Source organism: Natrix helvetica, assembly GCF_964273705.1.
Source record: "Natrix helvetica genome assembly, chromosome: 5".
NCBI lineage: Eukaryota > Metazoa > Chordata > Lepidosauria > Squamata > Natricidae > Natrix > Natrix helvetica.
This window is the reverse complement of record NC_138551.1, coordinates 153,980,877-154,007,578: the sequence shown is the minus strand read 5'-3', so window position 1 is coordinate 154,007,578 and position 26,702 is coordinate 153,980,877. Positions and strand designations below refer to the sequence as shown.

General features: G+C 53.9%; 4 protein-coding genes across 6 annotated transcripts; 1 reads left to right on the top strand and 3 right to left on the bottom strand.

The window, feature by feature from the left end:
• The first annotated feature begins 307 nt into the window (after positions 1-307).
• LOC309393019 (group IIE secretory phospholipase A2-like) lies at positions 308-3,964 on the top strand. The gene is made up of 4 exons (XM_081954733.1): positions 308-936; positions 1,832-1,973; positions 2,755-2,861; positions 3,558-3,964. Exons 1-4 carry the CDS (start codon positions 891-893, stop codon positions 3,692-3,694), a joined length of 432 nt encoding a protein of 143 aa, XP_081810859.1. The 5' UTR covers positions 308-890; the 3' UTR covers positions 3,695-3,964.
• Positions 3,965-4,057: 93 nt separating this feature from the next.
• On the bottom strand, positions 4,058-9,149 carry OTUD3 (OTU deubiquitinase 3). The gene is made up of 8 exons (XM_081954719.1): positions 8,889-9,149; positions 8,064-8,212; positions 7,579-7,691; positions 7,036-7,158; positions 6,716-6,847; positions 6,512-6,608; positions 5,443-5,600; positions 4,058-4,870 (listed from the first exon to the last, which is right to left on the bottom strand). The coding sequence occupies exons 1-8, from the start codon at positions 9,083-9,085 to the stop codon at positions 4,694-4,696; spliced, it is 1,146 nt and encodes a 381-aa protein (XP_081810845.1). The 5' UTR covers positions 9,086-9,149; the 3' UTR covers positions 4,058-4,693.
• Positions 9,150-12,882: 3,733 nt separating this feature from the next.
• YBX1 (Y-box binding protein 1) lies at positions 12,883-19,635 on the bottom strand. The gene is given in 9 exon segments (XM_081954717.1): positions 12,883-13,275; positions 13,781-14,046; positions 14,147-14,229; positions 14,565-14,867; positions 14,964-15,053; positions 15,825-15,858; positions 17,087-17,150; positions 19,157-19,497; positions 19,499-19,635. Coding segments are annotated over 8 exon segments (1,272 nt in total). The 5' UTR covers positions 19,621-19,635; the 3' UTR covers positions 12,883-13,275; positions 13,781-13,811.
• A 1,044-nt stretch (positions 19,636-20,679) lies between these two features.
• On the bottom strand, positions 20,680-25,997 carry PPIH (peptidylprolyl isomerase H). 3 transcript variants are annotated; one of them, XM_081954726.1, is made up of 10 exons: positions 25,849-25,997; positions 25,708-25,772; positions 24,933-24,956; positions 24,418-24,462; positions 24,164-24,206; positions 23,391-23,483; positions 22,607-22,694; positions 22,185-22,225; positions 21,300-21,368; positions 20,680-20,805 (listed from the first exon to the last, which is right to left on the bottom strand). In XM_081954726.1, exons 1-9 carry the CDS (start codon positions 25,912-25,914, stop codon positions 21,300-21,302), a joined length of 534 nt encoding a protein of 177 aa, XP_081810852.1. In that variant the 5' UTR covers positions 25,915-25,997; the 3' UTR covers positions 20,680-20,805. The 3 variants fall into 3 exon arrangements, with proteins under 3 accessions (XP_081810852.1, XP_081810851.1, XP_081810853.1); XM_081954725.1 differs by having other exon boundaries at positions 20,680-20,779; XM_081954727.1 differs by lacking the exon at positions 20,680-20,805 and adding an exon at positions 20,881-20,949.
• Positions 25,998-26,702: the final 705 nt, after the last annotated feature.

The following is a 26,702-nucleotide window of genomic DNA, read 5'->3' as shown; positions in this document are numbered from 1 at the left end:
CAGGAAGTTATATTCCACATCCACAAGGATTAAATTTGGATTACTCCAAATCTGGATAAAAAAAAAAATCAGGTCTAAATTGCAATTAGCAGAATTAAATATAGGAGGTCCTTGACTTACATCCATTCGGTTTTGGACCGCAGCATTAAACGCTTCAGCTCCGTCAGGTTGGTTTTCCCGCTTGCGGCATGGATGGGCTTTGTGGTCCTTCCGAACCAGGGTTTGCCGGGCTGCCTAATGTCTGAACCACCACACGGAGAGCTTGTGAGGCGGGTCAACAGCTGAGCTCCCTTGGGGGCAGGTTTCCTTCCAACTCTATGGACCCCCCCCCGCTCAAAAGCCCCCCCTCCCCCAGATCGGACCTCTCCCTCCGAGTCCACCACGAAGGGAGTTACAAAAGGGTGTCGCTTCTCCTAGCGCGACCTTCTCTGGGGTGGCTGACTTGGAGGCTCTGCGTAGCTTGTAGCCATGGAAGGACTGGAGGGAAGATGGACTCGGCTTTGCCCATCCTGGCTTTGCACACTCCCTCTCTGAAAACACTTTGCTGGGGCCCGGAGGCTCCGCTGGGCGAGTTGTGTCCTTTGACTTGAGGCTGACAGATCCAGGGTTGCTCTGACGAAGGTTGAGCCTTTCTAGCTGTCACGGCAAAGAAAACATCCCTGGGCTGACGCCTGAGGCTCCCGGCATCCGCTTCAGAGCCACTCCTGAGCTGGGGTGGTGGACTGCAAGTCCGCTGCCCTGTAAGCGTCCACCGGTTGGGCTTCCTCTGGGATTCTGGGAAGTGAACTTAAACCAGCCGGAGGGGGCTGGACTAGAAGACCTCCGAGGTCCCTCCCAACCCAAGGATTGTACGGCTTCCTGTCTGGCGTGGACACCTGACTGTCTCCAGGATGGCCCGTCCGCTCTGTGGCAGCAGCCCCGTCCTTCTCCTCTGTGGTGAGTCCTTGCCTGAGAGATGGAGGGGAGGGGAGGAGGGGACGAAGCAAAGGATGAGGCAGAACCCAGCGGAGGCCAGGAAAGGCAGCGTTCCCAAGACCCCTAAGAGTCTCACAACTCAATAAAGGAATATTTCTAGCTCAGGGTTGAAATGAGGGGCCCCGGGTGTTCTCTGAGCTTTGCGGTTTCCTTGCAGACGTTTCATGACCCAACTAGGTAACATCATCAGCAACGCTGGCTAGTTTGGTAAACACCTGCAACAAAACAACCAAGGTCAGAGACCAGCAAGGACCCCCTTCTGCAGCTCTGCACGGTGGCCCAAAAGGTGCAGAGTTTTGTTCCTGCTGATGTGGAAACTCCGTTCCTTTGAGAACAAACTGAGAGAGAGAGGAAATATCCCCTCTGTGAACTGCCCCCCCCCCAGGCTCCTTGGCTGGGGCCAAACCCCCCCCCCCCAATTTTCTGAAAAACACCCTGTGCTATTTCACCCTCTGGAGTAGAAGGGAATTAATTCCTGGGGCGAAGAGGGAAGTATTTGTCCAGAAGGGAGGAGAGAGCAAAAGGAGGGATTTCTTGATAGCAATAAGGACAGTGGATTCTCCATCCCAGGAGGTCTTCAAGAGGAGACTGGAGTGGACAGACATTTGTCCGGAATGGTAAAGGGACTCCTGCTTGAGCAGGGGGTGAGACTAGAAGACCTCCAAGGTCCCTTCCAGCTCTGGGATTGTTATTCAGGTGTGTGTGAGTGTGTGTCAGAATGGCACAAAGGATGCCAAATCCTTTGATTGCAGAAGCATCGCCCGGGGAGGGTGGGGGGGGGGACAGTGGTGGTGGGGGTGAGCGAGGGGCCAGGTGGGGGGTGGGGTGACAGCTACCCTCTCGCTCTTCCTTCCAGTTCTGGTCTTTGCCAGCGCCAATTTGATCCAGTTTGGACGGATCATTGAACACTTGACCGGAAGACACGCCCTCATCTACAACGGCTACGGCTGCTACTGCGGATGGGGGGGCTCCCGGCAGCCGATGGACGCTACGGACTGGTAAGGGGGGGAGGGGGCGCTTGGGGGTGGTGACGACCCAGGAGGGGTCCTAACATCTCCTGAGCCCCCCCACTCATTTCTCAGAAGCTCCAAAGCATGCCGGCACCTCCGCTCGGCTCGGCTATTTCTTCCCCATCAGCTGGATTGCAAGTAGTCCTCGGTTTACGACAGTCCATTTAGTGACTGTTGGAAGTTATGGGATCAATACTCAGATGTTGGGCAATGACTCATATTTATGACGGTCTCAGTGCCTCGCAAGGAAAGTCAGTGGGGAAGGTGGACTCACGTCTCAAAACTGCGTTGCCAGCGTCACAACTGTAGTGGCTCACCTAAGCAGTGGGGCAAAAGTCACATAATTAACTGTCTCGCTTAGCGACATAAATTTTGGGGGATTGTGGTCGTAAGCCGAGGACCGCCTGTAACTACGGAACAATGACGTGAAGGACGACAAAGGAGCCCAGTGAAAATGAATACCTCAGTCGGAGAACTGATGAGCCGTGTGGGTCAAGGAGAGGGGGGGGGGGAAGAGCCTGCCACTCAAAAGGTTTCCCAGCCAAAGAATCTCCCCCCAAATGCAGGAGAGATTAAAAAAAAGAGCCCCAGGGGGTGGGGGGGTCCCCTGACCCCAGACAAAGGATCCCCTGTGAGAACCACAATGCAACTCTCAAGTCAAGGCTTTGCTTAGCAAATATTGACCCAGGCAGGCGCCCAAAGGGACACACCAACGTTGTTATCTTGTGGGATTTGGCCGCACAATTGTGGGTCTGTTTTTTGCTTCCAGGTGTTGCCGGGTTCACGACTGCTGCTACCAGGCCCTGTCGCTCCGGGGCTGCAAGCCCAAGGTGGAGAAGTACCTCTACTCCGCCAGGAAGGACACCGTCACTTGCGGTAGGTGGGGGGCACAAACCAGGTCAGCACGGAGGGGGCAGTTCCCAGCCCCCCCCCCATAAGTCAGACTGGCTGGGGATACTGGGCTTTGAAGTCCAGGGAGGGGGCCAGGAGGATCCTCTGATGCAGCACCGGGACTGCATTCGCATGCAGCATTATAGGCAGTTCTCGACTTACGACGGGTCGTGACCGACTAAATTCTAAGAAAATGTCCTTAAGTGAATTCATTGTCCACAATGGGCTGTTTTTTGGCCTGAAAATTAACAACTTTGAACAAAAAAAATTAAAAGTCACAAACTGAGGCAAACGGCCGTAAACGCGGATTAGTTGCTGAGCAGCCAAAATGTATTTCTTAAATCTATTTGCCACTCATTTCACTGTGGGGGTAAAATGAGTAGGGGGGCAGGGCAGGCACCCGGATTTTGAACCTGGGTCGTCAGTCTCTTTTTTGGGGGGGAGTTTTCCATCGTAGCTTAAAACCGTCACTAAGCAACTGGTCATTAAGCAAGGACCGCCAGTGGAACATTTTCTCCCCTAATTTCTTTTCGATGAAGCCCCTCTCTCTCTTAATGAGGGGGGCTAATTAAGAACCGCCTCTCCAAATCCGGGGAAGGGCCCAGGCGGGAGAGATGGGCTCCCAGTTTTGGAGGGGCACAGATCAAAAGCAGGCAACCCCCTCCCCTCTCTTCTCCCCAGGTGGGGAAACCGAATGCCGGCGGCAAACCTGCGAGTGTGACAAAGCGGCCGCCCTCTGCTTCCGCCGCTCGGCGTTTCAGGACAAATACATCTGCTACCCAAACGTCTTGTGCCAAGGACCCACCCCGGCCTGCTAGGGCCTCTGCCGCCACTGGGACCCCCAGAAAGGCCAGCCCTTCCGTGCCCGGGATGGGAGGAGCCCACCAAAGCGCCCCGTCCCCACACGGCCTTCTCTTTGTGAGTCCCTGAACCATTGCGTCTTCTTGGGCAATAAAGCGACAGTTCAAAGTTACGACAAAAATAGCAACTGACTAAATCCAGGGGTCCTTTTTGGCTCTGGCATCCCAGGAGCGCTGGCGTCTCCCTTCCCCAAACTAGTCCGAGGCATTTTCATGGCAGGGTAGCGCCCCCCCCCCCCAGGGAGGAGACCCACTTATCAATAGACACCCCCCCCCCAAATGCATATTTTGGAAGGAGTTGGAGAGAAAGAAACGCAGAAATTGTCTTTGGAGAAAAACAGGGTTTTTAAAGCAAAAACGGCAATTTCGTCAACATTGATATAATTACAAATTGAACCAAAAGGCGAGATCTTGCAGGCTTTGCAGAAGAGCTGCCCACTGGGGTGGGGGGGTGGGGGGTGTTCGGGGCATGTAAAAGCCCCCCCCCCGCCTGTCCCTCTGAGCTCTTTCAGCCCCCAACATCTGACGCCTGAACCAACCGAGGAACAGATATTTCGGGGGGGGGGGGAAGAAACTCCCGCAAATGTTGTCTTCTACCCGCAAATGGCTTTTGGAAGCCCCAGCATTGCCCTGCCAAGACAGCCTTCCCCCTTGTGAAGCCCCCCTCCCAACACTCACCAAGGGAGATCTGCCCCCCCCCACCAGCCCCCCCCCTTAAACCTCTTGTGCTGAACCCCGCGGCAATGAAAGAAAAAACGAGAGCAAAACCTTTGGCCAGCGATTCTTCCCATGTTGATGGAAGAAAGGAACCTGCCAGGAACGTGAGGAGGGGACCCCCAAATGGGCAAAGTAGCCCCCTCCTCACCCTGTCCCAATCAGCACCCACCGAGGTGTTGTTTGTGTGTCTTGGGGCTTCCCCCTCTCTGGAAGAAGCGAACGCCGTCCAGCGCGGCCGAGTCAGATGCTGAGGGTCGCAAAGGTCTTGACCAGAGTGACCTGCGCCTGGGGGTCCCTGGCGACCGTGTTATTGTCCGAGGGGCTGTCCTTGCCGGCCAGGACTTTCTGCCGGTGCCTGTCCTCCTGACGCTTCTTCTTCTCCAACCGCTGGAGCTCCTTCTTCTGCTTGGTGGACACCTGCCGGAGGGGGAGAGGGGTGGGTAGGATGGGTGTGTGTGGATGGGCCAACCCAAGGAAGCATCTGCCCGGGACCTTCTGGAGCCGACTCCCCCCCTCCCAGAGATTTGGGGTTCAGGTGTCTGGAGTGGTTGCCCTGACAGGCGGAAGGCGCCTCGGAGAAGGCTGGCAGGAGGCCCGTGAGTTCTCTGCAAAGGGGATAAAAAGCAGCCAAGGATGAACGAGACGGCAGCCCTCTGGATTCCTGCTGACGGAGGCGAAGAGGGGAGGCAAAGAGGCTGCCGAGGCCCAAAGACGGGGATGAGGAGGGAAGCTGGTCAAGGGTTGGACTGGAAGACCTCTGGAGGTCCCTTCCAACTCTGGGATTCTTCCACCCAAGGGGGAAACCACCAGAGGTCAGAGCAAGGCTGGGCAACGGAGCCGGAGCTCGGCAGGAGGGTTGCGGAGGGCGAAATGAGGAGGGGAACGAAGCAGGAAGGGGCGAGAGATGGCGGAATCCGACCACGGGGCTGGGGTGATTCAGAGCAAGCAGGGCCGGGAGGGGGAAGCTGCAGTTCTCTTCCTTTAGGTACCTTCTGAGCGGGGCGGTTCCTTTCCACGAGATTCCCACGAGGGTTATTATTGTTTTCGACTTCCTGGTGGCCCAAAGTCCTGCCTCGGCTTCCCTTCTCGTCCCACGGGGCCGGCTTGGGCTGCGGGTTCGGCCTGTTGGCCTGGTCTTCCTCTGCGCCTACAAAGAGAAGGGCCGTGCTCAGCCGCGGGACTCCCGGGCACTGGGAGTTTTCGAGAAACAGACTGGGCTGCCATCGGTCAGAAACGGGTCTCCTGCTTGGGCGGGAGGTTGGACTAGATGACCTGCAAGGTCCCTTCTGACTCCGTTATTCTGTTACCCTATGACAAGCCCAGGAAAGTGGCCCTCCTTTGCGTGGGGAGCAGCCAGGCAAACGGCAGAAGACCCCGGCCGATCCAATTTAAGCAATTTGTAGAAAATATCTGCAAAGTCTCAAAAGCCGAAGCAGGGAGTCCGGTGCCGCATTAAGAATCAAGCCGGAAATCTGGTGCGGACACTGAACTGTCTCTGAGCGGGAATTCCAAAGAGAACGGGGTGTTCAGCATCACGTTGGGGCTATTCCTACTTCTCTAAGAAAAGAGTTTTGCGTTGGCACAAGCGGTGCCCTTTTGGTCCCTGTGGGTGAATTTGTGCCCCTCCTTTCGGTTTTTCTCTTCTTGGGTCAGGTTTGGCCAGAGGTTTTGTGGAGGGAGGGAGGGAGGGAGGGCTGGCCGAAAGGTTAAAGAAGTCCCTTCGCCTGAACGAAGGTGAGCTGAAGGCCTACGGCCCTTTGCAAACGCACCTGCGCACCAACCCACAAACGGACACAAGCTTTTCCAGCAAGCAACCGACGCTTCTTCACTGTAAGAATACTTTGCAATAAGCACAAGTCTTTGCAACAGAGTTTTCCCTGGAAATTATGGGGCTTCAGGGTAGTGGTAACTGCACTGATTTTGTATTTATGATTCTCATCCCTGAAGGAAGGAAGGAAGGAAGGAAGGAAGGAAGGAAGGAAGGAAGGAAGGAAGGAAGGAAGGAAGGAAGGAAGGAAGGAAGGAAGGAAGGAAGGAAGGAAGGAAGACGGGACTTACGGAGTTTTTCCAACTCTTTCATCTGGAAAACGGCAAAGATGGCGGACTCAATGCTGTAGCCTTCTGCCTCCAGGACTTGGGAGATTAAACCAACGTCCTGAGAAGGAAAATAAAATGAGACACCCCCCCTGAACACATTTCAAGCGCCTGCGTTGTCGTGGCAAACAGAACCCCTCCAAATTCCTCCTGCACAAGGACCCTCACTGAGCATCCGGTGGCGTTGTGGACTTTCTGGAGAGCGTCCTCTATTTCCTCCCGAGTTTCTTCTCTCGGCTGCTGCCTCTCCCCCTTCGCCTGGGGGGCCTCCTTGTTTGGGGATTCATTTTGGCACAGCATCTGGGCAAGACGAAGGAGGGGGGGGAAGCGTGTGAGTGTGGTTTGTGTGGAAAGAGACGGGTTCCACTGGGTGAGCGTGAAGGCTTGGGAAACCCTGAGGAAGCCCAAGGCACGTCAAGGAGAGACTGTATACCCCACCCTACCCCACCGCACCCTTTGGCTCCAAAGCCCACTGGGCACAAGCCAACCTCCGTCTGCAGCCAAGCGGGAGCCGCCGAGTTGTCGTTGACCTTTCGGACGCTGTCGTAGTGCTCGCCGTAGCGGTAGGCGATGTGCAGCTCTCGGGCGTTGCTCTTGTCCGTCCCATGGATCTGAGAAAGGAAAAGGGAGGCTTCTGATGGGGGAAGAACTTTGCTTCGGGGGAAGGGGGGATATTAAAACAAATTTTCAACACGGAAGGAGGGAAGGAAGGAAAAGGAAGGAAGAAAAGGGGGAGGGAAGGAGGGAGGAACAAACAAGCAGAGCTAGGAGGCAGGGGTGGCCAGGACCAGCTGAAAACCAACTGGATGGAGTTTAACTCCCACTGTGACAACACCTGGCAGCCGTTTAACACATTTCCCTATTTCGTTCCCATTAAATGTTACAGCACAAGAGCCCCTGGCAAAGGTTTCCCAAACCTCCTTAAGAGACCTCCAAGGCTTTCCTGAGTTGGGGGAAGTCCCCCCATGGCAAAGCGATTGCATTGGGGAGCCTCCCCTGGTGGGACCGCTGCTTTTTCCTGGGAGACCCACCTGCCAGAGGGGGGCGTTTTGCTGGTGAATGACGATATTCACTTGGTTGTTCCTCGCAAAGGCTACAATGGCGTCATTGCCAGCAAACGTGCCCGGCTGGGTCAAATTGGCAACTGGAAAAGATAAAAAGGAAAGGAAAATCCAAGGATGAGAGTGTGCAGACCCAGGAGAAAGAGCCTCCATGGAACAAACCAACACCCCTCACCCCCAATTAGGGGAGGGAGGGAAGGAAAGAAGGAAGGAAGGAAGGAAGGAAGGAAGGAAGGAAAGAAAAGGAAGGGAGGGAGGAAGGGAAGGCCCACCAAGGCACCCCAACTCCTCAGAGGTCCCCTGAAAGGAAAGGAAACCAAGTTGGCTCCTGGACTGTGGTACAAGGGGACAGTCGGTGAAAAAGCCACCGTGGCTATTGGAGGGCTAACAGTCCAGCAGGGCAAAGGCAGAGGAAGTGGGCGGAGGGGAGTTTGGGAGAGGCCAGGGACACCCACTGTGCTTCTCGAAAGGGACGTCGTCCTCCACGAAGGGCTCAAAGTCCGACCGCTGTTGGATCATGTAGGCCACCGTGTCCTGCCGGTGCTTGAGGTGGTTCCGGGAGTGGCCCTCCAGCTGGTCCCCGAGGGCCCTGAACAGGCAGTTCCTGGTGGGGGTGGGGGGGAGATGGGGGAGAGAAAACACAGGGAGGACGGATGGAGAGCCTGGCGCAGGGACTGACTTTATTCTAATGATTGTGGCATTCCAGTATTCCACCTTTTGCTCCCCTTCCGTGTTACGGATCCTGTATTTGTTTTCATTTATTATAGTGCTCATATCCTGCCTTTATTATTTTTACCAAATAACACTTTGCTTTTATTTTGTTACATTTTTTTCCTGCTGCCCCTTCTCTCCCCTACAAGGAGCCTCGGCATAAAATCTTCACCTGTATTTTATACCTGCTCGATTTTTAGGTTGCTCCCTGCAGCCATATGGGCAGCCATAAAGTTATTGCATTGGATTAACTGGACTCGAGACTGTCAGATGGGCAGCATATAAATTAATAAATTAAAATGAAATGAAATGTAAAATAACAAGGCTCCAGTCCTCAGTAAGGAGCAGAGCAAGAGGGAGACCAGCCCACAAAGAGGGCGTGGCCTAGAGTAGGAGGAGGCCTACGTGGCGCTCACCAGCCCAGCCCACCTCACAGGGTTGTTGTGTGTTTGTCGGGGGGGGGAAACTACAGCAAGGAAGTCCCCACAACACGAATCAGTAAGGTCGCCCTCGATGACGTCAGGGCCGCGCCACGTAGCCGTCGTGGGCGAGGGGAGGGGCTTGCTTACCCGTCGCCCGGCACTTCGCGCAGGCGCAGTCCGAGAGCTCGCAGCTGTTCGTTGAGGCCGCCGCCGTCGTGTTCGCCCTCGCCCTGGGCCCGGTTGCGCCTCTCGCGGGCCAGCGCTCTGCGGGCCGCTCGCTCGTCCCGCTTCCGCTCCACCTCCGCCTTCCCCGGCCGCGCCCGCGCCGTCTGCTTGCGGGACATCGCCGCCGCCGCTGCCTTCGGCGCGGCCTTTGCCACTGCGCCTGCGCCGCCTTGCGACGTACGCGGGAGCCTTTAGAGGCGAGTGCCAGAGCGGAGAGGGAATCAGGCTGAAAAAGTGGGAGCCCACGTGGTGGAGGATTGGAATTACACCTAGTGGATGCTCTTGATTTTTCCCTACTACGCCCATTGCAGAAAATGAGCATAAAGAGAGTTTTCGGCCCTTTTTTACTGCACACAAAATCTTGAAGTGACTTAATTCTTATCAAACCGGAGTAGAATTGCCTGGTATAAAGCCTGGTTTCTTGCAGCGCCCCCTTCAATTGGGATTGTTCCGTACACTTCTTTCTTTACTCAATGTTTACAGCTGCTCACCTCACTTTTATTTATTTTATTCATTTAAATAAATATAAATATTATTTATTTATTAAGTGTCTGTAGGTGGCTTACAATAAAATACATCGTTTAGAACAACAACAAAACCCCAGCTGGGCAAGATAGATGCTGTCATCCAAACAACGGATGCATTAAGGCAGGAGTGTCCTGGCTGGAGAATTCTGGGAGTCCAAGTCCACAAGTATTAAAATTCCCAGGTTTGGACCCCCCTGCATTAAGGGATCCAAAGTGGAGGTGGATGATTCCACCTAGAACTCAGGGGAAATTAACTGACCCATCCGTGGAGGGGGTTGGCCTTCAGAGCTTGTGGGTGCTCCCATCCCTGGAGCCCTTCGAGAGGAGATTGGACAGCCCTTTGCCCAGAAGGGTACAAAGCCTCTTGCTTGGGCAGGGGGTTGGACTAGACGACCTCCCAAGGCCCCTTCCAACTTTCAGGCCCTTTAAACAATTGCACAAGCGGAACTGACTTGAAGAGTGGGTCAGCCGGGAGTCTTGGCAGGCCTCGTGGGTCACTCAACCTCATCAAGTGGCCGAGGGAAATGTTAGGGTGCTTCCAAAGCGAAGGCACGTCCCCTTCATTTATCGCCCTGACCTCTTCCCCATTATGTCTTTTTTACTAGCCCCCTGGTGCTTTCCAGAGAAGGGCAGCTTCACAGCCATCAGGGGGTCTCCCCGGGATGCACTTTTTATCAGCCTGGGGGTTTCCAGAGCAGGTTTCTGGCAATAAAACAACCCCCCCCATGTGGTTATGGGGGGACTCCTGGATCCCTTGAATGCTCCACACCTCAGCTGTAGCCCTCGCATCATCTCACGCAGCCCGGGTGCCCCCTTCCCAATGCTTTTTTTCCAAGAAGACCCTCGCTTGGTCCATTTCCGCAAAGGTTCCTTGGGAGGGTCTGCCCCTTGCAGGAAGAGCCGTGTGGCACGTGGCTTTTGAGACAACGGCAGAAGCAGCTGCTCTTTCCAGACTTGGCAAGTGTTTTGTTGGTTATCCGGAGTTGGCTTTCGGCTGTTGCTACCCCAGGGAAAGGGCAGCGGGTGTGTGTTTGTGTGTGTCAGTAACTGTGATCACCGTTTGTTGACTCAGGCATGTTTGTGTCACTTTTAACCATTTCGCTCCATCCCGTCTGTCGGCTGTTGTTTGGTTTAAAGATCATCTTTTCTCACAATGGACACGCCCTTCACCTCACCTAACCTTTCCCTAAACCGGAGATGACAATTTCTTTCATTATTATATCTGAACTCGACAAGGTATTAATTTTTTTTAGGAAACTAAATATGCCCCGGTTGACCTACTGCTATAGTAACAGAATACCAGAGTTGGAAGGGGGACCTTGGAGGTCTTCTAGTCCAACCCCCCCCCTCCAAGCAGGAGACCCTAGACTATTTCATGGTCCAGGTAGACCCAGCTGCCTATGATCCCCTGATGGGAGGGGTTCTCGAGGGGATGGGGTCAAAAACGCCCGTTTCCTGTGGAAGCAACAGAGGCAGCTGGGTCTCTCCCCCTGCTGGCCTAAAAACACACTTAACCTCAAGCGTTTTCCTGAGAATTCTTGTGCTTTGGAAAGGCCCTTGAGGCCTGTTGACCAAGGTCTCAAAGGACCACACCCGTTTCCAGGTGGCAAACACACCGTCTCCTACTAGACTTGGTGAAGTCTACTTAGCTGCCCCAACCTGACCTCCGGTGACCTGCTCAGCCCAGACGTCCTTCTGCCGGTCCAGGGCACCGTCCCAAGCCCGTCAACCTGATCTCCTAGTAATGCAGGAGGCCCTCTGGCCAGAGAGACCATCGCCACCAAATATGGCTGTGATACACTGGGGGCTCCGGCTGAGTCATATTCCTTTTCTTAACTGAAAGCAGCTCCGTAAAAGATCTTGAAGGGGTTGAGAGAGAAACTTTCTGATTCAAGACGCCGTTGTTCAAAACTCAGCCTGCTGAGAAATTGGGACTTCTGAGGTTTCAGTCTCCGTTTTTTTCTGGAGATGACCATCTTGATGAAATCAGATTATTCCTTCCCTTTTCATACGTTTACATGAATCATACGGACAACTGTCAGTCAAAGGAGGGTCACGTGGGGGATTCTAGGCTATTGACTCAATGCAGTATAGAACTCAATGCAGTGTAGAAATCCTGGACAAGCCCAGTAAAATTCCCTCTTGAAGAGCATCAATGAAAAACACAACGCAACCTCCGGCCTCTTGCCTTCTTGGCACCCCCAGACTCACAAAATCAACCTTCCCCCCCCCCCAAGGCTGTCTGACCATCTATTATTTTTTGCAGGTTTCACCCCAAGATCTCCCCGTCAAGAAAACATCAAAGCATCTTAGCTGTTTGGGCTTATTAAAAATTGGGGGGAAAGGGGGGAGCACCTTACACGTTTCAGATGCTCCCAAGGCTGCTATAACCAGAAAAAGTCTATTTCCTTGAATTCCGTATGGGGAGCTCTGAGTTCCTACTTCCATGGCGAACGGGGCTCTCCCACCCATCACCTGCTTAGAGGAAAAGGAGGCCGGAATTACGCTTCCTGTAGGAAAAAGGAAGCTGTTTTCGCCTGCCTGCTTGGGAGACACGATTTCCCTTGCCATACCATTTGCTCCTTTCCTCTGCAGGGAGGACACTCCCGTTTCCATTCAACTCAACTTCCTAGTCCTCAGCTTTTCTGAAACGGCAAGTATAATCTGCAAACGCAGGCAAGCCTGCTCTGAGAGTGTCAACACTTTTATCTCAAGCACCAGATGATCCCAGCTACAAACGAAACCTCGGCATCTGAACTGATCTAAACACAGCAGCTTCCTCTGAAGCCCTCGACTGCACTCCTAAAGCCACCTGCGGGAAGCACAACGTTCCTAGCTAAGAATATTTAACTCCAGGTGGAATTCAACAAAACCTGCTTAAAAGCAGAGTGCAAGTGCTACAAAAATCTAGTTGTTTTAAGAGGAGGGTATACCATCTGCACGTACAGAGTTCCTGACCGATGGCTGAAAATGTAAATATTGCTTTCTGCCATGCTGAGTGGCCAAATACTTAAAATCCCCAGTTGGAAGCCAAAAATATATCGAATGGCAAAACACAACAGAACACCCCTAAATTTGATGAGAATCCCTGGAAGCATGGAACCTGGTGGTAGTTGAGGAGGGTTGCAAAATCCCCAAATCCCTCTGCCAGTTTGCTCTTTCCTGGGGACACTGGGCTGACTTTCAGGTCCCACCAAGCAGCTTCTCCCTGGGAAGTTCATCTCCTCACCCCAAAATTCAGTTGCCAAGTCCTAAACAAAGAGGTTCGGTCCAGGGATTTCCCAGGATTTCCCTGCAACAATCCAGAAGTTTCTCTGTTTACAATCTCTCGCCCATCAGCCCTGCCCTGGACTGGCCAGCATGGAATCAGACTCACAGCCAGACCACACTGAGCAATTCTTAAGACCTTTATTTAAGAGATGCTTGCAGTTTGACGTGAAAAAATCAGGTGTATTCATACAAATTAAAAATGAGGTTCTTAAAAATCGCAACTTGACCAGATATATGAAACAATTTAAAAACCTTTAAAGGTGTATTGAGAAAAAACAGGCCTTTTAAAAAACATGTTTGTCGCTCCCAAAAGGAGGAGACAGCTTTATAGGTAAAAATAATAGAAATCCCGTGCTGCATAGATTAATGCAGAGAGTTCGAGGAGTTATCTGGTCAACAGCAAAAAGCAAGCACTTAAGGTCTTCCGTTCCAATTCTTCCGTTCATATTTCTTATTGCTGGAATTTCAGATTTTGTTTTATTTCAGACTCTCTCTCTTCTTTGATGACTAAACTGGAAATAGAAAGAAAGCCACAAGTAATAGGACTGTGTCCGTCCCCCCCCCCACCTCCCACGCCAAAATCCACGGTGGGTCCCGGCTCAAGGTTCCCACCCACCCACGCCCATTGAAAGCAATGAAAGCCAGAGAGTTGGCAGATTCAGATCACGTCCTAAAAGTAGGCAGACAAAACAGGCAAGTGCCCATTCCTATTTTGTTCCGTTTTCTCTCTCTCTCTCTCTCTCTTCAGGTGAGGCCAGAACTGGGCTAAAGAGCCACCTCCAAGTTCACCCCAGCAGAAAACTGACCGCAGGACTCGCAGGGGAAAAGGGCTCCCCCGGCAGGAAATAATGGGCTACGGAGAACCATAATGCAGGCTCTTCGAAAGCAAGCGGGGGTTATGTGGGGGCGTCTGATGCCCAAACAAGGCCTATGCTGCATTAACTGGAGGGCCTACTTCGCTTAATACGGGCAATTTCCATTGCTAAGTGAGACTCCGGCCCTCTCTCAGCCACTCACCCGGATGATGGTAGAGATGGTAAGCCGGCATTTACTCAGCCCCGCCCTGCTCGGCCTCGGGAGCGGACGTGTTCTCAGCTGATGGTTCGGCTGCCTTGGTCTCTTTGCCATCTTGTGGTTTAGGGTTCTCTGGGCGTCTGCGCCGGTAGTTGAAGTTGCGACGGTACCGACGCTGAGGTGGCTGCTGACCCTGGACCTCATCTGCTTGGTTCTCCTTGTCTTCTTCGTTGCCTTCCTCCCGGGGCTGCCGCTGGCGAGGAGGGCCCCTGAAAAACCCGGTCACGCTTGAGACATTTCACCTTGGCTTTTATGGCCGGGCCCACTCCGGATGCGGCAGGGCCAGCAGCACGGCCTGTAGGGACTCACCTGCGATAGCGCGGTCTGTAACCCCGATACAGGTTCTGTCTGACAGGCCTGCCTTGTTCCCCTGCACCCTGGTTGTCGGCGCCCTGCAGGACGGAGGAGGGACACGCTGAAGCCGGCCCATGAAAGCCAACCTCTGTACGGACACACATGCAGGCTCTCGGGATTACCGTCCGGCCATCATGCGTTAACTCCCATTAACAAAACAAAAAGCCCTCTGCTTTTAAAAGCTGCTTTTGTTCTGAGCCAGCTGGGAGGCCTCTTCCCAGCAGATGCACCACAAGCAACGGCCAAGGTCTTGCAACTCTATGTCCGATTTCCACAAACCCAGAAACAATTCTCCTTCCACAGCCCCCCAACCTACCTCCCTACCTCCCTCCCTCAGACAAGCAAGCAAGCAGAATAATAATCCGTGAGTTACCTCCACTAGGTCTCCTTGCACAGGGGCATTGGAGTACTGTGGCCGCCGGCCGTAGGGCCGACGCATGTAGTAAGGGGGGTACCGCCTCCTGCGGTAGGGGCGGCGCTGTTGGGACTGCCCTTCCGGCAAGTTCTCTGACCCCTCATTCTTTTCCCCACTCTCGCTGTTTTGGTAATTTTGCGGGTAGTTGCGCGGAGGGCCTCTGCGCCGAGGGTATCGTCTGTACTGGTTACGGTCTGCTGCGTATTTGCTGCCTTGCACAGGAACACCGCCAGGACCTGTAACGTTGGCTGCCTCTGCTCCCTAAAAAGGAACATTCCCCCCCCCCATGGTGGTCAGTAAGCGTCAGCCCCCTCCCCTTTGGGGCTGCCCCCCACCCAAGAAAAGCCCCTCACCCACCTTTTCGCCTTCGACCACATCAAACTCCACAGTTTCTCCATCTCCTACACTGCGAAGGTATTTCCTGGGGTTATTCTTCTTGATAGCAGTCTGAAGAGGAAAGGAGGAAGGTTTTAGAGAGAACACGGCAACATACTGGAAATATTCCAGTGAAAACCTATGTTTGAGAAGAAGGTGGGGTGGAGACCTGGGAGTTGACCAAAAGGTCAACAAGAAATATAGGAGAGGCAATCGTGGGATACAGAACAACAAGAGTTGGAAGGGACCTTGGAGGCCTTCTTGTCCAACCTGTGTTTGCTTAGGGGACCTTAGGCCATTCAGTCAAATGGTTGCTGTGCTTCTCCAAAGTCAAGGCCTCTCATGGCAGGGGGTGGGCAAGAGCAGGACTCGGACTACTAGGCTTTCAAGGATAGAGAACCTGGTCCTATTCTTGTGTTTCCTCTCCCAAATCACACCAGAATGCCGTTAATAGGCCCCTAACTGCTGCCTCAAGCAAAGCAGACAAAGTCTGTTCCCAGGGAGAAAAGCATACGGAAGGTGGGAAGGCCAGGACAAGGACCAACAAGCTCACCCGATGCAAAGTTCACTGCCTGTGGCAGGCAAATAATACTAAAGAAAGGTTTAAGAAATAAGTAACTAGAAAGAAATTGCACTTCTGTGGACATGCGCAGGCTCTCAGAATCATAGTTTGGCCATCATGCATTAACTGAGATCTCCCATTAAAAGAAAAACTACTCAAAAAGTTCTGGGCCAACACAGACTTTCTCCCTCCAATAAACTTCTCTTTGTTTCAGGAAGGCAGAAAATGCTTCCGTTTCCTCAAAAGCTAGCAAATCCGGTTGCATCAACAAACCATCTCACCTGGTGGACAAACACATCTTCCTTGGTGTCATTCCTGCAAAACAAGGAGTATCGATTTCAGAAAACATTTGACACAAAAGAACCAGCATTCCCTGGCAAGGAGTGGTATCACTTGGACGGAGGCCAATCCAAGGCTGGGCCCTGCCAAGGAGAGAGAGAGATCGTCCCCAGTCTACGCCCTCCACTTTCTTGAGCTAAAAATACAGGAGGCGGCGATTAACTTGACGTTTCAGATTTCTCCTTTGCAAACTCCTGCAATTAACAAGCAGCCAAAGCTGGAAAGGTAGGCCAAGCGTATTGCTGGCTATGTGGCAGCTCTCTTCTGCAGAGGCATTTTCATGAATTTTTGATGAAGGGCTGGGGTGTACATGTGTGTGGATTACCTCCTCAATACAATTTCTACTTTCAGGGTGACGTTTACATAGGACAAAGAATAAAAGCAGTGGGGATTCCTCTGCCTGAAAGGACCCAGTCTTCACGAGCCCAGCCCGGACGAATCATACCGCCTGGCGTAAGAGAGGTGTCAACCGCTGGTAGGAAACGCCAACCTTTCCAGAAAAAACATTTTCCCAGGTGGTGCACCTCCACGTGGGAATTGCCACAGTTGGGACACGTAATTTAAACTTCCTGCCCAGGGAAGACGATTTGCACAGGGAAGGGCAGTTCACAGGTGGCCCAGCTGTGCAAAGGTGAAGGACCTTCTCTCAGTACCTTAAAACACGTAGCATAGTTTTGAGAGGACTATAAAAATAAGGGAAACGCCCAGAACTTGACTGAATGTTAAAATGTTACATTCCAGAACATTTATTGGGCATTATTTATAGAGGGCTGATAAAGTATGACTCAGAATCCAAACAGAGCATGATTAACTGGATGCAGAACCTACATGCAGCAGTCAGAGAGGGCACAATAGGGATTTCAACAGAAACGTGAATCAAGTACCCGGAACCAGCTTTGTCTGCACGACAACTGTTGCAAGCCTCTCTCTCTCTGACCTCTCCCATGCAAGAAAGACTCATTGTTTGTAACCCTCAGAATGGGGATGCACACTTAGTGTGAGCTTCTAGACCAGACCAGCTGCCACCCAGGTGCCCCCATCCCTGACAGGTCACCTGGTCAGGGAGGGTGGGAACTAACAGTCCAACACACCTGGTGGGGGATCACGTGGAGGAGGGCGTGTCTAAATCAATAGAAGATAGCTACAAACTGAAAGTAATAACTTCACTCCCAAGCAGTTGTAACGAGAGCCCTGGTCACCTCACCTGTTGATGAAGCCATAGCCATTCCTTACGTTGAACCATTTCACTGTCCCCAAAACCTTCAATGCTGCAAGAGAGAAAAGGTGCGAGACAGGTAAGAACCAGCCCAGCGCAAGACCTCTGTCCTTCTTGATTTGGACTTCCCACGTAAAAGCCCCTCTGTATAACCCGCCTTTGTCTTTCAGCTGCAGCAGCAGAGATTTCCCTATCCTAAGATTCAAAGGTTTGTTTTCATACTGGCAGCCAGAAGAATTTCATTTCAAAGCCCCAGACAAGAACTCTCCTGACTCGCAAGGAAAAACATCACAGGAAGCCTGAAAGGTTGCCAATACAGAGGTAATTATGAACCAGCACCCCCAGTGCCACAAAGGTGCTTCTCCCCTCCCCCCCACACACCAAAGGCAGCTGGGCTTTCTTGATGCTTTCTTTCAAAACCTTTCGCTTCTCATCCAAGAAGCTTCTTCAGTTCAGAGCATTCTCAAAGAAAGCACCAAGAAAGTCCAGCTGCCGTTTTTGGGGGTGGGGGGAGCACTTTTTGGACAGGACCTGGATGATTGAGAAGCTCTATCGCCATTTGTCCCTCCCGATGTGCTGGAATTTTGTTCATGGCCAAAACTGCAGAGAAAGAAGCAGCACCACTGACAGTACTCTACTGATACATGTTAAAGCTGTACTTCCTCTATTATCCTCCTCATCTTTCCTACCTTCTCCTATTGATATCTTGCATTACTTGGTTGCTTGTATGTACAGGTAGTCCTCGACTTACGACCACAACCCAGCCCAACATTTGTTGTCATGCGAGACATTTGTTAACTTTCGCCTCATTTTACCACCTTTCTTGCCACGGTTGTTAAATGAATCACTGCAGTTGGTAACTTAGTAACAGGGTTGTTACTAAGTGAATCTGGCTCCCTCATTGACTTTGCTTATCAAAAGTTTGCAAAAGGGGATCACGTGACACAGCAACGTCATAAATATGAACCAGTTGCCCAGCCTTTTGATGTGACTACTGATGCTGCAGGGGTCTTGAGAAAACCAGTCCTAAGTCACTTTTTTCACAGTGCCACTGTAACTTGAAATGGTCACTAAATGAAGTGTTGGAAGTCAAGGACTCCCAGTATTGCAAGTGGTATATATTAAGGGCATATTAATCGTATACTGAATTTTAACACCTTCTTATGGTTGGGGGGAGGGGCACCCTAGCACCTTTGCTCAGCCCAAAACCCCAGCCTGAGCAAGGAGGGGAGGATTCCTGGGGGCCAAACGGGGGCTCTGCCAAGGCAAGCAGGGGAAACCGAGCCAGGAAAGGGGGGGGCGTCAGTCCCTCTCTCCCTCCCCTCCCGCCATCTGCTCCTCACAGCCAGCAGCTGAGGCCTTCCTTTGCCAGCAGCAGCAGCCCACCCCCAGCGCCCCTTCCCCAGCAGACCAGCCAAGGGGGCCATTGCGAAGCCCCCCCCTCTCCCCAGGCAGGCCCCCAGCGCGCATGTCATAAGCAGACAAAGGAAGGAGGTGGGAACCGGCGCCTCTGGCTGTGGGGACCAGGCGGCAGCGGGTTCTGTGCTCGCCCCCCCCCCCCCGCCGGCCGCCTCTCCCGGCTGACCACCCAGCACCCCGAACTGACCACGTTTGAGCCGGGCCAAGCTCCGCGCAAGCGCACAGAGGAGCGAGCAAAAAAAAAAGGGGTTCCGCGCGCGGCGGACATTTTGGGCCGCCTCGGCCCCTCCCCCTCCCACGCGCTCTTTTCCCCCCCTCCCGCCACACTCGGCGCAGGCGCGCTGAAGAGTACGAATCGCCTCAAAACGGCCGCGGCGCGCGCCTCAAGCGGGGTGGGGAGGGAAGGGGGGAAGAGTGAGGAATGGGAATGGAGAAGCGGGCGAGCCAATGGGGGAAGCGAGGGAGGGCGAGAGAGGCCAATCAGCGGGCGGGACAGCGGGACGTGCGCGAGGGGGAAGGGAGGGAGATGGGAAAAGCTGAGGGAATACGGCACGCGCCCCCCGAGGGCCCGCCCACCCTCCCCTCACGCGCACGCGCACACCCGCTTTCTCACCACCACCCCTCCTCTTTTTCCCTCACCGATGACCTTCTTGTCCCCGCCGGCGGGGGGCGCCGCCAAGCCCAGGCCGCCGTTGGTTCCGTTGCCGCCGCCTCCGCCGCTGCTGTTGCCGCCGTTGCTGGGCTTGGCCTCCGCGACGGTCGGGGAGGGGCCGGTGGGCGACGCCAACGGGACCGCCGCGGGCGGGGCGGCCGCCGGAGCCGCCAGAGTGGCGGCGGAGGGGGGCGCCTGGGTCTCGGCCTCGCTGCTCATGGCGTCGCTGGCTGTCGGTGGACGGTGGTGGTGACTGGCTTTCGCAGCAGCAGCGCCGCCTCCCGCGCGGTGTTGATGGTGACTCGGGGGCCGGCCGTGGGCGGGGGGGCTGCTCCCTTGCTCCGGGCTCGCTGGGCTCCGCTCTCCGCTCCCGATACCGATCGAACTGGCCACAATGGCGGCGCGCACTCTCTAGCCACCCCTCAAGCGCCGCCCCCCGACCCGCGCTCATTGGCCGCCACGCGCTGCCCGTCAGGCGCCGCGCTGGCTCATTGGGCCGCAACGGCAGCCCGAAGCGTTCCCTGGTGCCTGGTTGGCTCGGGCCCGCCGCCCGTCAGAATTCACGCCCTGCTATTGGTTGGCTTCTTCGACGTGTCCCTCCCCCCCGCCGAAAGGGCGTGCCCCTGTATGCGGGCTTGCCCCCTCGCGGGGCTCCTGATTGGCCCGGCGCCCGTGCGCCTCGCCCCCCCCCGGGGAGAAGCGGAGCCAGGAAGTGCCTTTCCCCGGGCTGGCCCGTCCGAGGCGCACGTGGTGGGGGATCCCCCCTCGGAGCACCCCGCTGCAGCCTCCCGCAAGCCGGTCCCCACGAGGGACAGCAGCTCTTGCGATGCCCAGCCCCACGCTGGCCGAGATCGGCCCCCTCCTCTCCCATCGCCCGCTCTGCCAGGCTGGAGCAACTTTGGTACTTCCAAAGCGGCCCCCCCTCAAGGTCATTTGGGCAGCCCCCGGCCGCTCTTCTTCCACGTGTACCCCCGGGAAGCCCCTAGCGATCCCCAACCGGCGCCCTTGGCCAAGAGGCTCCTGGGCAAACGGCCTGCGCTTCTCTTTGCTTCCGCCTGCAGCTTCTTCGAAATGAGGAATGCCGAAGGTGTGGGGGGGGGGGGCAAAGTTGTAAAGTTTTATCCTCCTCCCTCCCCGTCTGTTCCTGGTACCCCTGATAGACGTCTGCCTGCTGGAAGACGACGATGGACTGGCCCTCCCTGGGAGTTGAAGGGGTGGGGGGCAACCCCTATCTTAGGAGGGTGGCAACCAGGTTGACTCAGTTGCAATCTTCCTGCCCTGCAGCAGCCTTTAGTCAGAGGTGCCCCGCGTGCTTACTTGGTTCTTGGGAGCCACAAACCAGCAGGGAGATCTGGCAGGCTCAGGAGGGAAAAGAGGGAAGGCAGCACTGAGAGAGAAAAGGTATAAACAGCAGGGCCTGAACGCCCCCCCGCCCCCGCAAAATGCACCCTCCATTTCCAGGCCCTCTGACCCGTGCGCCCCTTCCTAGAGACATGATGATGGACAGAAATTTTATGAAAATCTCTTTATTTACAAAAGGGGGGGGGGGAGAGACAGACACACATGGAATGTGGGAGGAAGGATGAGCGGTCAGGAACTGTTTGGCATCCCTGGACAAAGAAAAAAACAAACGAACCTGGAATCAGGAAAGAGGCAAACCATTAGCCTCCAGGGCTGGATTTTCTCCAGATTTGGGGCCGATGCAGGGCTGGCGTTGGCAGCTTCCTAAGTGGCGACACACTCGGCGGGGAGGAGGAGGCTCCCAGGCACAGAACCGCTTCTGGAGAGCAAGAACTTTGTGCCAAGTTAAGGCAACAAAGAAACTTGCATGCTTTGGCTCCGTAAGTGCGGTTCCACGTTCAAGTCCTCCTCCAGCAGCTCCCTGCGAGGCCACAGGGGCTGCCAATCTTCCACGCCGGGGGCAAGAAACATGGCCATAGTTTGGACGCGTGGAAATTCTCTTTGTAGACCAGGGTGGTCCAACCTTGGCAACTTTTAAGACCCGCGGACTTGAGTTCCTAGAATTCCCCAGCCAGCCATTAACACTGATGATGTTACCCCCGCCCACCCCCGCTTCCCAGGGAGCCTTTTAGAGGCCACTTTGGTTGCAGAAACTATGGCAACACCTACCTACATCTCTCCACACTGGGCAATCACCACGGGGAGCTTTGGTTTGTTATTCGGCCCGGTGGGCACGTTCTGCAACAAGCACAAAGCGGGTGAGCAGCTGTCCAGAAAGGATAAAGAGTAGTAGGGGCACCCTGGCCCACAGAGCCATTACCTGGCTAAAGAGGCTCTCTCTGCAGCCTGCTCAGGTGCACATAAAAGAGAATATTTGTAGCTCAAGGTTGGACTGTGGAATCCTTGATGCTCTCTAACCTGGGGTTTTTTTTTTCCTTGCAGATGTTTCCAGGACCCAACTAAATAAACAGACCAAATCCCATTCCTTACTAGCATTGATCATGCTGCTTAGTTTGTTAATGAACTGCCTGCAAGAAAATGAGAGCATCAAGGACCCCACAGTCCTCCTCCTCCCCACACTCACACCCTGCCTTCTAGCACTGATGATGTTCCCTAGTTGGGCCATGAAAGTTTTGCAAGAAAACCGCCAAGCTCAGAGAGCCCCCAGGACCCCCCAGTCCTTCTCTTCCCTCCCCTCTGCCGCCTCCTCCTCTCCACAAACCCCACTCCCTTCTAGCACTGATGATGTTTCCCAGGTGGGTCATGAAACGTCTGCAAGGAATCCGCCAAGCTCAGAGAGCCCCCAGGACCCTAACATTCAGGTTCTCTTGGACAGAAAAAGCCAGCAGAGAGGCATGGACACCACCTGCTGCTCTTCTAAGCTGCCCGGGCAGGATTTGAACCCTGAAGGGAAGGATAGGAGGCTCTGAGAAGCCTCGGGCTGGAACAGCAAATTAAAATAATGTTTCCTCTAGAAAGCGAAACCGCCTAATTTTTCTGTGGTTTCTTGGACGGCAGAGTTTCAACCCGAACCCAGAGACAAGCACGACTTACCTCAATTTTCCTCATGACTAGAAGCCCATCAATTATTTTACCTGCCGGGGGAGGAAAAAAGAACAAGCAATTCTGAACCCCTTAGCCGAGGAAGAGCCATGCCGGTGTGCTCTTTAACCCTTGGAGGGGAGAAGAAGAAGGAAGCAGAGGGGTGAGGTGGGGGGGGGGGGACACACCCTTTATGACTTGGGGACTTCAATTCCCAGAATTCCCCATGCTGCTCCCTTAACCTTTTGGGTTCCTGAGGCAGCAAGGAGGGGAGACACAGAGACAAGCATTTGGGGAAGCCCAGAAAATGGCTTCCCAGGGCAGATGTGCCATGAATTTTGGGGGGGGGGGGTCAGGATAGGCACGCCCAAGCTAATGGGGGAGGGGCGGACCAGGGTCCCTGGCCTCCAGCCAGCCAGCCAGCCGTGACTCACCGAAAACCACATGTTTCCCATCCAGCCAGTCGCACTTGGAGCAGGTGATGAAGAATTGGCAGCCGTTGGTGCTGGGGCCGCTGTTGGCCTGCAGGGAAAGAGGGGAGGGGCAGGTGAGGAGAACGACCCCTCCTCTGTGGTCAAGCCTTCTCCGGCCATTCCAGGCTGGGGGAGAGGATTCAAAGGTCCCTTCCTTTGGAGGGTCTCCAGTTCAACATTGCTATGCAAGACCTGGGCGTTGGTGGGTTGGGGGTGGTCTTCCTGCTGGGCATCCCTGTTAAAGGATACACCCCTCCCCCCCCAGCCCTCCTGAGCCTGGCCCATTTGCCTGCCAAAACCGAGCAAGGCCGGAGCAGCAGCTCCCGTAAACAGCCAGCAGCCTGATCCAAGGGGTTCCGGGGAGCAGGAGGAAGGGGAGAGGGGCTGGAGTTAACCCTTTCCTCCCAGGCACCAATCCCGATGGAAAGTGGGGAAACTCGGAGAGTGACCCAGAGAGAAGAGCAAACTTTGGGGCTGGAGAGAAGCCCAGAAGGAAGGGGAATGCTCTCCGTCCTGGCCTTTTCAGATACACAGCCGAGCGGAAGGAATGGTCTTCTAGGGGCTTCCTGACTGTAGCCCTGCCCCCCCCCAATCTAACACAGGAGGCGAGGAAGGCAGGGATAGATTCCTAGATGGTCTCACCCACCCCAGTGGCTCTCCCACTGGCCTCTCCTAAGCATGCCCCTCCCCCAATACGAATCTGCATTCAGGCCATGAAGGGACCCAACTTCAGGCTCCTCTTTACCATGGAGAGCAAGCCGGGAGCCGAGTGCTTCAGCTTGAAGTTCTCGTCGGCAAAGGGTCCCCGATAGATGCTGGCCACTCCAGTGCCATCTCCCTATGGAGAGAGACGAGGGAGGGAGGGAAGGATGGTGAAGAAAGGAAGAGGGGAAAGGGGAGGGAAGGAGAGAGGGAGAGAAGAGGGAAGGGAGGTCTCATGAACCCATGCAACAGTTCCCTTGGCAAACAGGTATAAAACCACTGATCTGGAATGAGCCTGCTCCAATGACCAATTTTTAAAAATGACATTCTAAGTGCACCAGTACAATTTGCAAGGACACCTATACCTCTGCAATCACTCCTTCCTTATTCCTTTGATACTGCATTACAAATGGTTCCCCCCCCCCAATCAACTAGAGCTATAAACCCTACTTATAAAATATGAACATGGAAGAGAAAAAAGGGAGCCTTGCCAGGAAAACCTCAGGGCGAAGGAGTTCAGTTTGCAACGGACTTCCCTTCCGCGATGTGGAAGTTAAACAGAATCAAGGAAAGGAGAAGTTTAAAACAGCCACTTCCTTCCAGCAAAGGTTTTTTAGCCTGAACACTAAGTTTTCCTGAGAAATTTAGCTTGGGTTTCTGAAGGAGGGTGCCAGGGTGCAAGTCCAGCTCCTTGGTGGGGTAACTTCCAATCTCATCCGCATAAATGAGCTTGGCAAATGTGTATTCATGTAGCAAAACTCCCAAGTCAAATGCCACTTTCCCTTCCGTGAAAGAGCTGTGAAGTTAAGTACCTACGTTTACAAAATCACCTCCTTGGATCATGAAGTCCTTTATAACCCTTGAAAAGGAAAAGAGAAATATTAAGAGGCGAGGAATCCCACAGCCACGCGTAAAACACCAGCTTGGAAACTTCACAAACAGGTTGTTAAACCCTGGAACGCGAGGAGTCTTTCCCACTTAAGGGAAGCCCCTCAGGATAACAGACTAACTGAGTTGGAAGGGACCTTGGAGGCAAAAACTAGCCTTCCAGAGCCCAAAGGCCAACATACCTGTGAAAAGTGCTGCCTTTGTAACCGATGGGAACACCGTCTTTCCTGCAAGAGAAAAAAAGCAAACTGTCAGAAATTGGCAGATGCCCCAATAGCCAGTGACCGAGATTTCTCTGGACCCCAAGAGACAACGCCCCAACTCACAACCTGTCATTTCTCACTGTTTTGTTTTGAAACCATCACTTTGTGCTCTTTAAAACTGGCTAATTTCCTCAGATGGAAGTGGGGTCCAAGGACAAAAGGACAGAGAGTGGCAGCAATTCTCTTCATTATTTATCACTTTATTTATTACTTCCACCTTTTATTGGCTGTATACTTTCCTGTTCTTTTGCAAGTACACTGAGTGCTTCAGTGCCTGAGACAAATTCCTTGTGTGTCTAACCACACTTGGCTAAATAAATGTATAAAGTATAAAATATAAAGTTAGGTATTGTTCTTCTTTTCATCCTGTGCTGACAGTCTTCCAGGTGGATCAAATCAATCGTTTAATTGAAAGCTCCAAAGAATCCACCTACCTGAATTCCCCCGTGCAAAATTGCCTGGAAAGAAAAAGAAAAAAGGCTGAAGGTTAAACCGGGATGCAGAGAGGAGGCTGATTATTTGGAGGAAGAGAGTTAAATTCAGCAAAGAAACTCCCTGGATCATTGGGAGAGAGAGGTGGAATACGCAGCTTTAAATAGGGCTTTCTATACAGCTCAGCCCAAAATTTACCTTGATTAAGTGAGGTTCCCCCCCCCACACTTTATGACCTTTCTTGTCATAGTTGTTAAACAAATGGCTGCAGTTGTTTAACTGCACCGTACAGTCATTAAGCGAATCCGGCTTCCCCCATTAACTTTGCTGGAGGTCGCTAAAGGGGGATCATTTGACCCCGGGATGCTGCGACCCTCATAAATGTGAGTCAGTGGCCAAGCACCTGAATTTTGAACACGTGACCAGGGAGATGCTGCAACAGTTGTAAGGGTGAAAGACAATCATGTCGCTTTTCCTAGTAATGGTCATTAAATGAACAGTTGTAAGTCGCGGACTAGCTGTATATGTCACAAAGACCATGGGCAACCAAGTGGTGGGGAGTTCCGCAGGAAAGGGACGCCTCTGAGCTCGGAATAGGGGGGGGTGGGGAGAGGCTAGTGAATGCCTTTCCCCAGAGAGCTTTGTCTTTATCTCCCTGCGCCCATCATCCCCAGCCAGCTGTTAAAGGAGTGGCGCTCTAGGACGGGCCGCTCTGTGGCGCGCTGCCGCTCTGGCCTCCCTTCTCTGTGGCACCCGCCTTCCCGCCGGCTCCCTCACCTGAAGTTCTCGGCCGTCTTGGGCACCACGTCGGCGAAGAGCTCCACCTTCATGCGGCCCACCTCCTGCAGAGGGACGGAGGCGTCAGGGGCGGAAGCCCGGCTCTCCCTCCCGGCCCCGCTCCCTCCGCCCGAGGCCTACCTGCCCGCCGATGGTGACATCGAAGAAGACCACGGGGTTGTTGGGGTTGGAAGCCAGTACCGCCATGGCGACCCCCCCTCTGACCCGGAAGCGGAAAGACGCGCCGAAGAACCAGAAGTGCCGCTTCGCTGGAGCGCATGCGCAGCTCACTCCTTCATTGAGTGTCGCTTTACAGCCTGAAGTCGACGCACCTGCTCGTCCGGCTGCGCCTCACGAGGGACCCGGTGCAGGAAGAGATGAAGCGGCTTCCTCGGCCAAAATCCCTTTGCAAACCCTGGAAAAAGAGGGGGGAAAGCCCCGATTCCCCTCTACGCCTCCCTCCCTCCCTTATTTTCCTTCCTCCTTTCCTTCCTTCCCTTCTTTTCCTTCCTCCCCTTCTTCCGTCTTCCCTCCCTCTCCTTCCCTCCCGTCCCTTCCTTCCCTTCTTCCTCCATCCCTTATTTTCATCCCTCCCTCCCTCTTCTTCCTCCTTTCCCTCCCTCCCTTTTCTTCCCTCCCCCCTGTCCCTTCCTTCTTTCTTCCTCCATCCCTTATTTTCATCCCTCCCTTCCTTCTCTTCTTCTGTCCTCTTTCCCTCCCTCTCCTTCCCTCCTCCCTCTTCTTCCTCTTTTCCCTCCCTCCCTCCTGTCCCCTCCTTCCCTTCTTCCTCCATCCCTTATTTTCATCCCTTCTTTCCTTCCCTCCCTCTTCTTCCTCCTTTCCCCTCCCTTTTCTTCCCTTCTTCCCTCCTCCCTCTTCTTCCACTTTTCCCTCCCTCCCTCCTGTCCCTTCCTTCCCTTCTTCCTCCATCCCTTATTTTCATCCCTCCCTTCTCTTCTTCCGTCCTCCCTCCCTCCTTTCTTTCCTCTTTTCCT

Bases quoted from the DNA above. Each gene is read 5' to 3' on its own strand.
- LOC309393019 (XM_081954733.1), top strand. From the start codon at position 891: ATGGCCCGTCCGCTCTGTGGCAGCAGCCCCGTCCTTCTCCTCTGTG. The intron at 937-1,831 runs GTGAGTCCTTGC...TCTTCCTTCCAG, and splicing joins CCCCGTCCTTCTCCTCTGTG to TTCTGGTCTTTGCCAGCGCC. The intron at 1,974-2,754 runs GTAAGGGGGGGA...TTTTGCTTCCAG, and splicing joins CCGATGGACGCTACGGACTG to GTGTTGCCGGGTTCACGACT.
- OTUD3 (XM_081954719.1), bottom strand. From the start codon at position 9,085: ATGTCCCGCAAGCAGACGGCGCGGGCGCGGCCGGGGAAGGCGGAGGTG. The intron at 8,213-8,888 runs GTAAGCAAGCCC...CACCCCCACCAG, and splicing joins CGCGAAGTGCCGGGCGACGG to GAACTGCCTGTTCAGGGCCC. The intron at 7,692-8,063 runs GTGGGTGTCCCT...TATCTTTTCCAG, and splicing joins CGTCCCTTTCGAGAAGCACA to TTGCCAATTTGACCCAGCCG.
- PPIH (XM_081954726.1), bottom strand. From the start codon at position 25,914: ATGGCGGTACTGGCTTCCAACCCCAACAACCCCGTGGTCTTCTTCGAT. The intron at 24,207-24,417 runs GTATGTTGGCCT...TTCCTTTTCAAG, and splicing joins AAAGGCAGCACTTTTCACAG to GGTTATAAAGGACTTCATGA. The intron at 22,695-23,390 runs GTAAAGAGGAGC...CTTTCCCTGCAG, and splicing joins CTCCCGGCTTGCTCTCCATG to GCCAACAGCGGCCCCAGCAC.